We start from the raw sequence: 16,680 nt of genomic DNA, 5'->3' as shown, positions 1-16,680 counted from the left end.
CATTGGCACAGTCAGCAGCTTATCCTCATAAAAAAGGGCAGCTCTTTCCTACTATGGCAGCTGAATTGCAAATGCTTACTTGAGGTCAAGGCTAACATCTTTGATAAAACGTTGTGGGAAACCTTGCATTACAGCTGTCGATGTTGTATTTGCCCTGTAGATCAAGGACTTCATTTTAGTAAAATCCAAGTGTGTAAGCTTGGTGCTCAGTTTGTCTCTGAGTTGTATGACAACTCTCCAGAGTACAGAGCGCTATTTTATTCTTAGTATCCTCGTTCTCTATTCCAAAGTCATCATGGATATTGCTTAAGAGGAATAAGTCTTTCGAGGCCTAATTAGGAGTGTTTAACTCTGCTTTGTTCTCTGTTTCTTAGAAATAAAAAAAAATAAGCCTTACAGTATTCAGAATTGTGGAAAAATGGTATTTGCCATCACGTGATTGTGATTTGAACTCCCGTATTTGTATATAACATCATGTAATTTTTTTAACCTAGAATTTCTTTATTTAAATTCTGAACCAGTATCCTGTAGAGAGCTGTCTAGGAAAGGGTTTCCTTTGCACTTAGCTTCTGTGCAAGAAGTTGGGTGGTGCTGCCAGTTGCTTAGTCAGGACCACAAACACGCTGGGTTTGCGTAGTTCCAGAATGACAATTCAGTGCCGCACGTGCAGCATACAGAAATGAACACAAGCTCAATATTTTGGAAAGATGTGGTTGAAGTTGGCATGTGTGTAAGTGAAGAAAAATATGCACGGGCTAAAACTAAGGAAAATACAGGAAGTTTATTTAGAAACTTTACTGCCCAGATATTAGACCTTCAAGGGTTTCACTTATTGAACAGTTTTCTTCCTGAGTGAGGATAGTTAATTATGCTGACCAATTCTGAATTGCATATGACTTCATATAACATTGAGACTCTGCTTGATTTTGCCTGTGATTTAAGTAATCTGTCCAGATGTGTGTAGCACCTTTTGGCATGTTTTTCATGTGCCAAACCAAAGCTTTTGGTTTTTGTGGTGTCTTACAACAATGGAAAGGTTTTTATTTTCGTCATTATAACACCAAAACCAATAGTGCCCAGCATTAGCAAGTGTTTCAACAAATTTATAGTGGTGATTCAAATTCTTTAAAATTAATCTGTATTTCATTTCATATATGTGCAAGTTCCTGGTACAGAAGTCAAACTTCATTATTACTGTGGAGTTCCCATGTAAAAAGATGATGAGTTTATAACTCAGTTTCCTTTCAGGCATCTTTCCCTTTTGGTTCCCACTGCTCCACTCCTTGAGTCTCTGTTACCTTTGGCTGCCTCACATCCTGCGTTTAGAGTACTTTACAACTTAGAAACTTCAGATAGGGCCGGATGGTCCGTCTGCTGCTGGAACTGGCCAGGCTGTTCTCCTGCTTTCTGCTGGATTTATCAGGAACTCTCGAGTTTATTTTTTTTTATTAATTATTTATTTTTTAATATTTCAATCAATATGTTTGCATAGAGGTAAATACACAGATTCTTGTATCTATTGGTGGCTTCTGTGTTACTCATTCAAAATCAGTTTATCAAAATGTAATTTGGGGTGAGGGAAGCAGACAAATCAAACAGAAGCAAAGGGGCTGTAAAGGAACCATCAAAACCAGAGGGTGCTGTGTATGCACGCTCTGCCTGGAGAAAGATCGTGAGGGAGGGGTGCCTATAAACGAAAATCACCTCGGTTGCAGTAGCTGAGTGTAAATACGCTTAGAAATAAGTTGAGAAAAGCTGGATGTCTTTGTTTTGCCATTTTAATCTAAAATTTAATTTGGACGGTATGTTTCATAGCCATTATTGCAGGCTTATGGTCTACCACCTAGGCGGCTTGCCAGGCTCTTTCTTCTCCTTTCACAACAGCACGTTGTAACTGGATAAAAGGGTGATTAGAAATACGTTTTTCAAAGGAGTTTGGCATTTGTTTCATCGCTAAAATGAAGCAGCTAGGGTGTTTTCAGAGCAAGGCAGTTTTGCAAATGGGAGCTACTGGATCCACGTAGGGTTTTTTGGGTTTTTGTTTTTTTCAAAATCCACCTGTAATTAATATGCTTGGAAGTAGAGTTCTTCTGGAAATCCTATGAAGTAAGATACAGTATCTTTGACAATCAAAACCCTGTTTTGTTGGATAACATTTTGTATTTTAACTAACAGGTGTTCAGGAGGCCTGACATACGGGTAAGATTCCCCTTGGCTAGCAGTAAGACGGCCTCCTACCTGTTTGTCTTTTGTGCTGTGTGAGATCTTGGTGTGTCAAGCCTTCTTCTTTACTTCATTAATGTTTTTTATGAAGCAGTCAGACCGTTTTGCTACGCAATGCAACAGCTTCTTTGCCATAGAAATGCTTTATACATGTTACTGTGTTTTCATGAGCAATAAAAGTCGATGTGTAAGAGAGCAGTATATTTAAATGATGTTATGAATGTGCAATACTAACTCCAGTTTTATCACATTAATTTTGACAAAATGGATGCTTGCAACTGAGGCTTACATGCTTCGGACTACAGAGCACTGTATTAGCAACTCTAATGTGTTACCTGTGCTGAAGAATATTAATGGTTAAAAGCGTTACGTCTTTCTCTGTCCTCTTTAAATAAGACTCAGATTCATGCTTGCCTTTGTACATGTTTTACCTTAATTGCTACAGCCCTGTAGAAGAATTAGAAGTTAGGTTTGAAGTCGGACGCTACTGCAATGACCTACATCTTTTTATCTTTTTAATGATAATTTTGGGACCAGGTCTTGCCCATTCCTCATTGGAGATTTAAAAAAAAAAAAAAAAAAAAAAGCATGCCTTGTTTTCTTGTCCCTCTCTCTTAGAAACATTTATGGAGTGAGAAATGATCTGGACAGTGTTCTGACATTGTTCATGAAATGTGTCTAACGCCTTTATTCACACAAAGAGCTCTTGTTCAGTTGCACACCAAGAGATGAAGTCTGAATGATTTCTTTTTCTCATCTGTTGTTTACATATTTGGAAATGATGTGTTTAGGCCAGTCACACACATCCAAGTTGATCTTTTTTTTTTTTTTTGCTTGGAATAGAAGGCTCTTGAAATATTTGGCATGGGATGAGTAACAGAAATTGATTGTTTTCCTTCAGTTTTTCGTAGCTCTTTGTAAAGGCTTTGATCTTTGAATGATCTTCTGTGCTTCTCTTTCTTTCATTTGTTTAAAATATTTTGGTGTTTTTGCTGGTCCTTCTAGTTTTCTCTCAGGGATCATGATATCTACTGTAATTGCAGAAACAACATTTTTATGTTTGGAACTTAAGCAATTTCAATTTAACAGAATTCCATCAAGACCTAAATATTAGTAGTCCTTTATAATTCAAAATATTCTTTTATTAATTAAAACTTTTTAAGCACATGTAGAGTCCAAATTATCTGAAGCTATCTGAAGTCCTTCTTTCTTTTTGGGGGGTTCTGTAAAAATACTGTTAAAAGAAAAATTGATTTCAGCAAACAGTTTTAAATTTAGACTGAAATCTGGATTTTCAGCCTATCAAATGAGAAGTTCTTTGTATGTGGATGGGGAATACTGGGATGTCATGAATACAACTTCTCTCTAGTTGATACAGAAAGAAGATGAAAAGAACAATTTTGGCTGAATGTATTAAAACAATTCCTTCATTTGACCCAATGACATTTTTGCTTCTACTCGGAGTGCATAGGGACATCATGTTTATTAAACAGATTTAATAAATATTCAGAATTTTCTACTGATGTGATTGCAGAAAGAAATGTAAAAATGTGAGTAATATTCATATTTTGCCACGAGGAATAATTTTAAGTTCTCTAAAGTTACTGACAAGCAGCAACACAGAAGTTGCTGGAAAAATGCGTGAAACCATAAAACTGAAAGTTCAATTCAGACGTGGTTTACCCAGTAGAGCATTGTTCAAATTGTCTAAATACTTCTATCTGACATTGAGCTATTTTTTCCTTGAAAGATTGCATGACTTTTCCCCTAATGCTACCATTGCAAGCTGTACTCAATTTCTTCTATTTATAAGCATGTGGCATACCTTGAATTCATTTTCTTCGCTATGGAGTTGCTTGTCTTAAAAAGGCAGTACATACTTCTTGTGCCTGTGTACCAGCATGGACTCTGTGCAAAAGGGAGTCATTTTTAATTTTCTGTTGTGCAAATAACGTTAAATGGGTGGCCCTGAGAGCTTGGCATCTTTTTGTGGAAAGCAGTTTGTGCCAGGAGTGGGAGCATTTGGAGGGCAAAAGTGGAGTTTAAGTATATGCTGTCTCTTTAAGGAAAGAAATGAAAAAAGGGGAAACCAAAAAAGAAAAGATTCTGTCCTTTCACCTGTTGTCTGCATGTTTTTTCTCGTTACTTCTCTCTTACCCTACTGCTGCCTCATGCTATGCAGGAGATTCAGGATGGACACAATGGCTATCATTCTGAAGGAGAAGCTGATCAGGTGGCAAGTTCTACTCCTCTTCCCTTCATTAACTGTGTAGCACAGTGCTGTATGCTAGTACAGTCCATAGAAACCTCATATTTCTCATCTCAGAGAACCAATAGAAAGCATTTGGTGTGTGAACTGGTTCTGTGCTAGGTAGGGCTTCCATCTGATGTGGTGTAGCCCAGCTGTCATGCTGCACTTCAGGCCCCGTGGGCAGAGCACACCCACCCACCCACCCGAGTCTGTAAGCGTTGGCTGGTTCTCTGCATGTCGTCATCGTTTGTCATCAGGTGCTGATATCAAAGTCTGCTACTACCCAGGAAAATACAAAACCAAAGACCAATTTAAATGTTTTTGGAAGTTACCTAATGAGGGCTTGCATTTTATTTTTGAGGCAGGCAGATCCTACCAATTATTTTTATGTTGATCAGAGCTGTAATACAAGGCAAGACTATCTGTTTACTGTAAAGTAGACCATTCTGTTTATTCTCCCTTCACGATGTACAAAATTGAAACCTTACTTTCTCATCATGTTGACCTGAAAGAAGTGTTTTTCTCATATGGTTCTTAAAAGCCCCACAAACCTTTGTTTTCTTAATAAAAATCTTTAGTAAATCTCAGTTGCCAGCAAAGGACCCGAAGGATTAATCGTGTCTCATTCAGGAATCAAGCCAATTACCTAAATGAAAACTTAGGAATCTAGCCCTTGTTTTAAAATCACTGATTTTTCTTCTATATTTCATTATTACTGTGTTCTCAATCTGACCTTCTGGATCCAAAATTCCTGCAGTGGACCTCTTCCGTAACTGTGGCACTCTCAGCAGGGTATTGATTCAGATACAACCTGGTGGGGTGTTTCTGCCTGCTACTAAAATTCAAAAGTAGAATTGCTAAATAAATAAAGCTTCTGCCATAAAAAGCTCTCCGATGAAAATATTCAATTACTGAATGTTCACCGTTAAGAATAGGAAACAGTTTAATATCAGCTTTAAAATGTTCTCAAGTACATTAAAAAAAAAAAAAAAGCAAAAAAAAAAGCAAAATAATACCTGCTTTTAGCAAAAGACTAACAAATTATTAATTATAAATTTGAGCTGGTATTGTTCGTGGTTTTGTACGCTATCTGTAGCTCGCATGTGAAACTGTTGCATAAAAGCTTTGTTACTAATATGTTACTAACACCTATGTCTAATATTTATAATACCACACTCTGTGTTTTTAATACAGTTGTGCCTTATAAAAAAGATACACTTCTTGTATTCCAGTAATCTTGTAGTAAAAGCACTTTTTGCATCAAAATGTATCAATGTAGTACAGAGGGGAAGTGAGATTTACTCATGGGTTTGGGTTTCTGCCAGGCACTACGGGATGGAAACAAACTAGCACAGATGGAAGAGGCTCCGCTTTTTCCTGGAGAATCCATCAAAGTTATTGGTAAGCATACTACTGAGTACCACGTTGAATACTATTAATTCCCTAGTTTGTTTATTTAAAAATAGACTATTATTTCCTTTTGAGTTTTGTTGTTTCAATGTAATGCTAGTTTGGATTTGCAGATTTGGTGGGAATTTCTTTTCTTTCTTTTAAATCCAAATGTAGACCTGAAAAAGTAACCGGATGATTGCTCTGTACAGATAAATCATTTTATGTCAGGAGTTAGTTTGTTCCATGGGGCTGGATGGGGTTGTATTTCTGCTTGGGGCTGCTGAAGATGCTGCGTAGATAGAAAAGTTTTACATTGTGAGAACAAAGAACATGAAGTTATATAAAACTTAATTTCCAGTTCTTAGTTGGATTTATTTCACTTTGGCCTATGATGGCAAGCTCTGTTTTAGCAGTACAGTTCTTGCCTAGAAAAGAATGTGTGTTCTTTCAAATGAAAACATAAATGAAGTTACGAGCATGTCACTGACTGACTCTGAGGTCAGTTGCATACTCTTCAGTAATTACTATTTGCATGCTCTCTCTCTGAGGTGAGTGTGGGTGCTTTACACCTCTGCACAGGGACCAGGGCTGCCTGCAGCTAAGAATACCAGCAGGGTGCCAGACTTCTTGTTACCTGTTTGCCCTTAGAGCAGGACATGCTCTCCAAGCAGCACAGCCCTAGTTGCTCAGTAGGTGCTGAGCAGCATCTCGGATTTGGATTATTAAGAGCAGACTTTTTCCTCTTTCCTGCAGTTCAAGTATCAGAATCTTAAGGTATTATGGAACATCAAAAATCTTGCTATTTTTTTAAATGGAAGTAGATTTTTATGGAACAAATGTCTGTAATGATAAAGCTTTAATTGGTCTGTTTTTCAGCTAAAGATGTTATGTATATCTGTCCATTTATGGGAGCAGTCAGTGGTACACTGACAGTGACGGACTTCAGAATGTACATCAAAAGTGTTGAAAGGGTAAGCCCTCACTATCTATCTGCATTTCCTTTCGGGTAGAAATATTGCTGAAGTAGATTTCAAAAGGTGACAGGTTTGTTGTAAGTGAAGCATGATGTTCCACAGCAGTCTATTAAACAGAAATTGTCGTTGACCCTAATGAAACACACGTGAATAATAAGAGGGTGTGTTCCTCTGGATGTAACAAGATTCTTTTGTTTTATTCACAAATTTCAGGATCCACCTTTTGTTGTTGATGTTCCTCTTGGAGTGATAAGTAGAGTTGAAAAAATTGGAGTACAGAGCCATGGAGACAACTCATGTGGTATAGAAATAGTTTGCAAGGTATGACATGGTACAGATTTATTCATATTAAGGATTTTCATTTCACTTTTCTGTAAGAGGAATCTGCATGCACATTTGCTGTTTCTCTGTCTGCTCACTTCCCTGTATTTAAACCTTGCTTCATTTAGATAATGCATTTCAATTCCTCTTGTGATACTGTGTAATCTTCAATGCTTCTGCCTTTTGTCCCAAGAGTGAATTATTGTTGTGGTATCCAGCAACTCTAAAGACAACTGCAGTCATCTGATACAAACAGTTACAGAACTTTGTTCTGACATGGGTCCAGTGATGTCAGTGACTTAGTGTTACGTATATACTTTCCTTCAGTCATATTTCTTATAACTGCTATTTATTTATTTATTTTTTAATTTACCCTGGGGTAAAATACTGTGACGTATTTTTGACAGGATATGAGAAATTTGCGGCTTGCCTATAAACAGGAAGAGCAGAACAGATTGGAGATTTTTGAAAACCTTGTAACACGTGCATTTCCCGTGTCTAATGGACTGGTAGGTCTTAAGATGTAGAGAAGGATGTCTGGGTCTGTCCTATTCTTTGAAACTGTAAGTGGGGAAATACAAGTGTGGTATAACAAACATTAAAGTATTGATAAATAAAATCTGTTACAGAGCAGGGAAGCTGTTCTGATCCTTTTTCCTTTGTTGCATCATAAAACATTATGCTATGTCTTGCTATCAGTGAAATTAGTGAATTTGTACATAACCATTGAGATGTAGATTTGCCTAATGTTGTTGATTAAGAATAAATATATGTATAGAGACTCTAATTTTCTGCAGCAGATAATTCAGTCTAGAAGGTATGTATGAAACATAGGTACAACTAGTCGTATTGTTAATTATCTGCGGAATGCTGTTTTGTGTGCTTGTGTGGGTAAGGAACTGGTTGGAAGGTAGGAAACCAGTTTTTTTTAACCAGTTCATCCTGGCTTTGCCTTTGATCTGTTCTATGATCACAGGCAAGTAACTTTAACTGTTTCCTTTCTTGATTTTGTTAATTGCATAGCATCTACTTGAAAGAAAAACTTGTCTTTTATTTACTTTTTAGCACAGTGTTGTCCATTCTTGACTCAAAGTCATATGACTGCTGTTAAAGAGTTCTAGAAATGTTACATCTGAGATATTATAGGGGTCTGTGTTTTGGAGCTTACTGTGCTTACAGCCCATCAGATAGTAATGTAAGCCTTTGCTTTGTTGTCTTCAGCCTCTTTTTGCATTCAACTACAAAGAAAAGTTTGCTGTTAATGGATGGAAAGTATACGATCCAATGGCAGAATATAAGAGGCAGGTAAGTTACGTCTACTTGGCATGTTACTTGTTTGTTTCTCCACCTTCCCCAAAGTCGTTTCAACAACAGCAACAAAAAACTCAAAAGTTTTCATCTCTACATGCAGACACTGTCTAGATCTCATATTTAGGAAATACAGAGCAAGTGGCCTGACCAGGAGAGTGTTGAGTACCTGCTGAAGTTGATGGACACAACATGTGCTGAATACTTCAGCAAATTGGTCTTTATTAACATACATTCTTAAGTCCACCTTTTCTAAGTGCTGTTTTTAGAAAACATAGCCTCTACGAAAATTTGGTCTTGAATACACATCTTTTAACAGAAGAGTAACCTTAGTTTCTCATTGTAAATCTGGTTTCCCAGCTGCAAAATTATTTCATTATATGATCAGTTTTTACTTGAGTGTACAGTCTGTGTATGCAAAATAACCATTTGAAGTGGTTTATAAGGTAATAGGAAAGTCTTTTGGTGTTTTGGTTTATGGTACAGTCTGAAGAGCTAAAGTTTGTAACTTGTTCGTACAAAAATGTGGGCACACTTTATAAAAAAAAAAAAAAAAAAAAAAAAACCCAACATGTAGCATACCAAAATTTTCATCACCAAACCTAGATATGTAGAGGTCTAACCTGAAAAATACAAAAATGTTTTGTTTTCTTACAGGGCTTGCCTAATGAGAGTTGGAAAATATCCAAAGTTAACAACACCTATGAGCTTTGTGATACATATCCTGCTGTTCTTGTTGTGCCAACCAGTGTAAAGGATGATGACCTCTCAAAAGTGGCAGCGTTTAGAGCCAAAGGCAGAGTTCCAGTAAGTGAAACTTTTACAAGGAGATAGAAGTTCTCTATGTATTTTTAGCTTATAAGAAATGATCGGAGTTCTTCTGGGCTTTTTTTGTTTAACAACAATGGGCCCACTTCCTTCCTGACAAGGGGGCAAAGGAAGAAGAATTAGGCTTGATGGGTTTAGAACTGAAGAAGCCAACTCAAATGTGAGTCTAATTGCTTGGTTATTGTGCTGTGTAATAAATTTTTGGAATTAACACGGTGATGTCTGATGCTAATTTGCATATTAACTTGTGTTCTGATTTGGTGTGGAATCTGTTACAGCCACGGTGGTTTTTTTGAGAATAGACAATTTTTGCAGGTAGTGTAAGAACCTCTATAACGTGCTAAATGGTTCATGCTGTAGATTTGCTTAGCAAAGTAGCATACAGGTCCATAAATTTCTACATGGAAGCAGTTTTTCTTCCTCTGTTGTTCTTTTCAAACCTAATTAATAAGATACAGTGGCAAGCTTAGTTTTTATTAGAAGTAAAAATTGTTTAGAATTCATTTATGTTTCAAGTTGATCAGATATAGAATAGAATAGTTGGAAGGGACAGAGATCATAGAGTCCAACTGCCTGACCACTTCAGGGCTAACCAAAAGTTACAGCATATTATCCAAATGCCTCTTGAGCACTTGACAAGCATGGGGCATCAGCCACCTCTCTTGGAAGCCTGTTCCACTGTTTGACCACTCTTACAGTAAAGAAAATTTTCCTGATGTCCAGTCTGAACCTCCCCTTGTGCCATACCCGTGTGTCCCATCATTGGTTATGAGGGAGAAGAGACCAACACTTCCCTCTCCCTTTCTTCTCCACATTTAGGATGAGTGGTGCTGTTGTGTTGTCAATAATGGTTTTGCATCAGCTTGTCCTTAAATTTGCATTTGTTGATTTGCCAGAAAATTGATGCCATGTAGTCAGTGATTGTATAACTGCTCTCTGGCCTCCTGCTTTTATATTAGTATAGTAAGCTAAAATCGTTCTTGCTTTATTCCAGGTGTTATCCTGGATTCATCCTGAGAGCCAAGCAACAATAACACGGTGCAGTCAACCATTGGTTGGCCCAAATGATAAGCATTGTAAAGAAGATGAAAAATACTTACAGACAATAATGGATGCCAATGCTCAGTCACATAAACTTATCATCTTTGATGCCAGGCAGAATAGTGTTGCAGATACAAACAAGGTAGGTTGATATCTTAAGTAGCAGTGGTAGCTCTGTCTTTATTTCAGGGCTGAAGACTGAGCAAGAGATGAAGATAAGGAGAACTTGATGTGAAAACAGTTTCTTATTTAAAAAAAATCCCTAGAGCATGGGAAGGAAGGTAAGTTGCTTGGAGCATTTTGGAAAGGCTGGTAGGAGTTGAAGGCAGCATGAAGATAGACCTGAGAAATAATGCTGTAACACCCACAGAAGACCTAAGGTTTCTAAGTAGGACCTAAGTAGTAAAAAGGAGAAACTGTTTGGATGTGTTATCAAATGTTATCAAATCCTATTGCAATAGAATTTCTTTATTCTACGAAAAAAACCTCTCTCCTAGTGCTTCTCACTAAAAGCATATTTTTGGTTTTGTTTTTTCTAGTGCTAAAATAATCCTTTCTCAAAAAATCCTGAAACTGGACTGAAATAACTCTTCCAACCTTATACTGAAGTACTGTACATGTTCTTTTCTTTGTCTGTTTTTACCTTTTGAATGACAGGCAAAAGGTGGAGGATATGAAAGTGAAAGTGCCTACCCAAATGCAGAGCTGGTCTTTCTCGAAATTCACAATATACATGTAATGAGAGAATCCTTGCGTAAACTTAAAGAAATAGTTTATCCTACTATCGATGAGACTCGGTGGTTATCAAATGTGGACTCAACGCATTGGCTGGAATATATAAGGGTAAAACACTTTTGATGTTTAACAATTGTTTCTTAAACCATGTAATTTACTTTCATTTTTTGAAAATGTTACTAAAATAATGTCTGGATTTAAACACATGTCTTTGATCAGGATAATCTTGTAAAAAAATGCTTTGTTTTTAAATGGTCACTTAGGACATGTCATTTTAAGTAAAATATATATTCATTCCATTGTAAATTTGTGTTACCATTTCTATGTATTGGTAGGTAATGAGTTAATCACTGATAGCACTGGTGTTGGACAACATTTTATTTTCTTGAGAGAGAATGTTTGTGAGCAGCCCAGGGTTATCCTTTCTTGTTGGAAAACTGCCCTGGGAACTTCAGATTATATTTGAACAACTGCCGAAAAGACTTCGCTGTAGATCCTGCAGTCTTTTCTCATCCTTCTCTCCTTCAATGCGATGTTGGTATTCATGTGTTGGATGCCTCCGCCGTCATGGGCTGTTTATAGTCTGTGCTGCACTGGGCTATAATCTGCTCTATTAGTTAACGTAATCTTAAAATAAATCACTATCATAGTTTTACAGTCTGATTAACCTCTGCAATGCTTTTAGAATAGATTATTTCATTATCACATTCACTCCTCTGTTTATGATGAATAGGGGTGGACTGGAATTTGTTTTATTAGCAATTGCCTCACATGTCACTCATGCAAAACATGTTTTGGATTGTTCATTAGTTATATTCTTCTAATAACTGTAGCTTGCTAACTGCTGCAGGAGAACCAGTAGAGGGAGCAAATGCTTAAATTAAAAATTAAGCAAATTTAATGACCTTTTGGGAACAGTATAATTTTCTTGTTCGCTTGAAGTTGGACTGTTTCAAGCAGCTTTGAGAATCCAAGTAGCTGGAAACTTTTTTTTTCATTTTTATTTAATCAACCTGACATTAAATACAATCATCTAGTTTTAAAAGTGGAGGTTTTTAGGCCAGTGGTCACCTTTCATTGACTTTCATTGATTTCAGTGGGGTTTCTGCTTTTACACAATGACCAAGGTGGACCTTAATACCATTGTTTCACAGGTGACATTAGCATAGCAGTTTGAAACTTAATTTAAGTTACTTAGAAGATCTGACATATGTGTAACATTCTTCATGAACCTGTCCCTAATATAACCCTTCATGTTACAGTGTGGGCAGCACAAACTGCAGCCTGATTTCTTAAAAGCTGGCATTACCGTGTTAACAGTGCTGATAGCATCTCCTTGTACTTTTATCCAGTAACTGCTTGCCTTCCCTTCCTATTTGATTTGACTCAAAACAGCAATTAACAAATCCACAGCTTTACTCTAATGCCTCTTCTGTTTTCCTGGCTCAGAACAGTGGGATCGCCTCCCAGATTGATATGATCCATTACCAGAAATTCAATTCCCTGGCACTGTGCCCCCAAAAAACACATTGAGTGTGATCTGGAAGTAGCTGGGGAGGCACAGAGTACACTGTGTGTGTGAAGACAGTAGTAACAACTCGGGTCAATTCACTTGCTATGTTTTGTACACCCAGAATATTTCCTCCTGTCCTCCAAGATACTTTTTCAGTCTTTTAGGGCAGAATCTGTGTTGTCAATTATTTTTAAACCAACTCTCATTTTCTAACCCAATTAAAAGCCAATTATTCATTAGTAGCCCTAACTGAAATATTGTGATGGCTGATAAATTTTGAAGCATCTATGAAGAATAATGATGTTTTGTGGAGAAAGCAGCTCTTTTTTTCTAAAGGCTTTTGCCCGAAGTAGAATAAAATGCTTTGTTTGCTCCGCAGATACTAGTAGTAATTCTGTTTTTCATCTCCCATTCTCTGCTTATTGCCTATATGTGTTCTAGCCTTTTTTTTTTTTCAGCTGTACTTCCTCAGAGGTATCTGTATTCTCTTTAGGACAATAGATGAAACTTTTTCATACCTGTATGTTATACAGACAAGTTTTCTGTTTTTATTGAAGACCAAACTGTTTTAATATTTCAGTGCAGTATATCTTCATAACTGAAGTAACTGGCAGTTAATTAGTTCAGACCACAAGCTTTACTCTCTCATACAAGCTTTTGTAGTGCTTCGTGATATTTCTATCCGAGCATCCTTCAGTTGTACTGTAAGAGATACAATCAGTGAAAATTATCTCTAAAACATGGTTTTGGAATGGCTTCAAAGACTGGTCTTGTGCACTTCTCCTGTGGATGTAGGCCTTTTTTCTTCCCAGAAGATGTTTCTGCATGCCTGGGAAGGGGGGATGAATGCGAGTATTTTGCAAGTTACTGTTTTCTAATGTTGGGATGTAGAGATACAAATTTCTCGTGTGCTCCTGTTCTAGTGTTTTTTCCCCCCACACATTTTTCAGTGCTATCATAGGTTGTGTTTTAGAGACAGATCTTCACAGGAGAGAGATTATTCAAGTTTTTAATTAAATCTAGAGAGCAGCCAAAGTAAACTAGGAGAGGGTTTTTTGTGGGGGAGACAAATAACAAGTTCACACAAGTGGTCTCAGTTCTGTGCCATCTCTCCTTTGCTCCCCAGCGTGCCTCTGAACCCAAGTTATTAATGGCCTGCTCTTGGGTTGAATACTGTGTATACTTCATGCATCAACAAATCAGCACAGGCTCCTAGCCAGCAATTTGTTTTTGTTTGGGTTGTGTTTTGGTTTAGATTAGCTGGATGGTTTGTCTTTTTCTCTAAACTCAGTAGTTGAGAACTGAAAGCTGAGGAAGAAAGCGTGTTTGCTGTGATGATGAACGTTGAAAACACTGAATCTTCAGCCTTTGAAGTACGTTCCAGTATTTGCATCTATTTTCATCATGACACAGAATTTCAGATTTAATTTAGAGAAGGGATTCCCAGCTTCTCTTGTTCTGTACTAACAATGGAGACATGGTAGCAGCAGTGTGCACATGGTTTAGAACTGGCTTTGTACCTCTAGGTATATGCATGCCACCATTTGGAAATCTGATTTAAAGCAGTTGTTGATTATGTAATTAATCTGAACGTTTTAAATATGCGAACTGTAAGAGTATAAAATGACAACTCTTTTGCAGTTTTGGTTAGTATTTAATATGCTTGTTTGTTTGTTTTTATTTAAGATGCTTCTTGCTGGAGCAGTAAGAATTGCAGATAAAATTGAGTCTGGTAAAACATCTGTGGTGGTACATTGCAGTGATGGTTGGGATCGAACTGCACAACTTACTGCGCTAGCTATGCTAATGCTGGACAGCTATTACAGAACTATCAAGGGGTTTGAAATCCTTATAGAGAAAGAATGGATAAGTTTTGGACACCGATTTGCAATGGTAAGGTGAAAGGATTTATGTGCAGTTTGTCACTTTCTTTCATTTTGAATAGTATGTTTTCTCACATCAGTTTGCTTCTTTGTTATCATCTCTGGTATCCTTCCTTTAATGGTGTGAGTGTATCAAACTCTGTAAAGAATTGTGAGCGATCCTTTTTTAATGGGAAATCTTTGTGTGACATACGAAAGGTATGTCTAGTATAAAATAAACAATAAATTACTTGAATTTAGTTGTTAAAAAGATCACATGACAGTTGTAAGGAAGAGAGATTATAACACATTGTTTCATCTTTAACAATCTTAAGAATGGAAAACCAAGAAAAAACATTTAAGGTGTCCAGAAGGTAAAATCACTGCAACCGTTGTTGTGACTTAACATTGCAGTATTTATTTTAACACAAGGGCTAGCAGGGAAATAGGGCAGAGATTATTATGAAATTTTTGTGGGTTCTTACTTGAGGTTGGTTTAGGAGAAGTAATATGTATTTAGGGCAGGTGGATATGGAAGCATCATTGTTTCAGTGCAGTCATAGTAAATACCTACCAGTTTGACCCATTGACAGAAAGAAACATCTGTGTAGTAGAAGGTGGGGAAACAACCAGGAGATGTTTGCTGACTGGGTGACTTTATAGCTCTGCTGAACAGTGAAGGCATGCCCATAAGTGAATATTAGGAGTGAATTTGCATCTTTAGTAGTTGAAAAATACAGGTTAGGTTTATGGAAGATTTGCTTGTTGTGTTCATCTTTGGAAAATACCAGCTTTAAAGTGTTGGGGTGACGCTGTAAATACACTAGACTGAAATGAAAATCTTATTCTGACTTTCAGAGAGTAGGACATGGAGGTGATGATCATGCTGATGCAGACAGATCTCCCATTTTCCTTCAGTTCATTGACTGTGTTTGGCAAATGACAAAGCAGGTAAGATGCTCAGTACATTTCTATGAGGTCTTCGTCTTTATCTTGGAAATGTAATTCCTGTAGGACAATACAGTCTTTGGCAGCACAATTGTATGTGTTCCTGAAGTTGGTTTCGCTATGGCTGTGTACTACTACATGTATGTTAGGGGAACTTTTAGCTCAAAATGAGCCTGATCTCAGATAAGTTTAACAAGAGCAAGTGCCAGATTCTGCACCTGGGAAGGGGCAGCCCTGGGTGTATGTGCAGACTGGGGGACAAGAGGCTGGAGAGCACCCGGCAGAAAGGGGTCTGGGGATGTTGGTCGATGGCAAGTTGAATGTGAGTCACAGCATGCACGGGCAGCCAGGAGGGCCAACCGTATCCTGGGGTGCATCAAGCACGGCACTGCTAACTGGTCCAGGGAACGGACTGTCCTGCTCTGCTCTGCACCGTGCAGCCTCACCTCGAGTGCTGTATGCAGTTTGGGGCACCACAATATAAGGACATAAAACTATTGGAGAGCGTCTGAAGGAGGACTACAAAGGTGGGGAAGGGTCTAGAGGGGAAGACATATGTGGAGCATCCCAAGTCTCCTGTTTGTTCAGCCCCGAGCAGAGCAGGCTGAAGGGAGTCCTCATGGAGGCCTGCAGCTCCTTCACGAGGGGAGCGGAGAGGCAGGCTCTGAGCTCTGCTCTCTGGGGACAGCGACAGGACCCGAGGGGACGGTATGGAGCTGGGACAGGGGAGGGTCAGGCTGGGTGTGAGGGAAAGGTTCTGCACCCAGAGAATGGTCGGGCATTGGCACAGGCTCCCCAGGGGGCGGTCACAGTACTGAGGTGTTTGGGCAATGTTTCTACCTACATGAATATAAACTTAAGATTTCTCTGTGTTTTTATATTGGGACTCTTTAATGGTGTTGCTGAAACTCATTGTCCACATGGAGAGTTCCGAGTAAATTAGAAGTGCTTGACTTCTTTTTCCTTTCTTTCTTTCTTTTTCTTCTTCACTCTCCTTGAAGCTTAACATTGATTTGTGCTGTTATAGTAAAATCTGAAGTACTGAAGTCTGTATATGATGTGATTTGTTTGGAGGAGAGGAAGATAAAGGTCTGGTTCTATGTGAAGCTAGTGTTCCCAGATCTCTTACCTCAGTCTTCTTGTTCTGAACGCGGTTCTTAAAAACCTTGCATCACAGTTTCCAAAACTTGTATTCAAAACAATTGTTTTATGTGCATTACGAAAGCTCCCTGCAGTGATACTGGGCCCTTGTCCAGAGTCACTTGAAGACTTTCTCTTTCCGTG

At 37.9% G+C, this 16,680-nt stretch overlaps 1 protein-coding gene across 4 annotated transcripts in view; it reads left to right on the top strand.

The window, feature by feature from the left end:
* The window catches only part of MTMR1 (myotubularin related protein 1), a 38,309-nt gene that overhangs the window by 3,703 nt on the left and 17,926 nt on the right, over positions 1–16,680 (top strand). The window contains exons 3-14 of one of the 4 annotated variants that reach the window (XM_027465074.3): positions 2,176–2,199; positions 4,406–4,456; positions 5,800–5,875; positions 6,743–6,837; positions 7,054–7,161; positions 7,569–7,670; positions 8,383–8,466; positions 9,127–9,276; positions 10,292–10,480; positions 10,996–11,181; positions 14,273–14,479; positions 15,307–15,399. In XM_027465074.3, coding sequence (XP_027320875.3) covers positions 2,176–2,199; positions 4,406–4,456; positions 5,800–5,875; positions 6,743–6,837; positions 7,054–7,161; positions 7,569–7,670; positions 8,383–8,466; positions 9,127–9,276; positions 10,292–10,480; positions 10,996–11,181; positions 14,273–14,479; positions 15,307–15,399 — 1,365 coding nt within the window. The remainder of the gene's footprint in view (positions 1–2,175; positions 2,200–4,405; positions 4,457–5,799; positions 5,876–6,742; positions 6,838–7,053; positions 7,162–7,568; positions 7,671–8,382; positions 8,467–9,126; positions 9,277–10,291; positions 10,481–10,995; positions 11,182–14,272; positions 14,480–15,306; positions 15,400–16,680) is intronic. The other 3 variants (XM_072042902.1, XM_027465076.3, XM_027465077.3) reach the window with 3 other exon arrangements.

Source organism: Anas platyrhynchos, chromosome 10 (assembly GCF_047663525.1).
Source record: "Anas platyrhynchos isolate ZD024472 breed Pekin duck chromosome 10, IASCAAS_PekinDuck_T2T, whole genome shotgun sequence".
Classification (NCBI taxonomy): domain Eukaryota; kingdom Metazoa; phylum Chordata; class Aves; order Anseriformes; family Anatidae; genus Anas; species Anas platyrhynchos.
The sequence above is the reverse complement of the archived record's forward strand: the minus strand, read 5'-3'. Positions and strand labels throughout refer to the sequence as shown.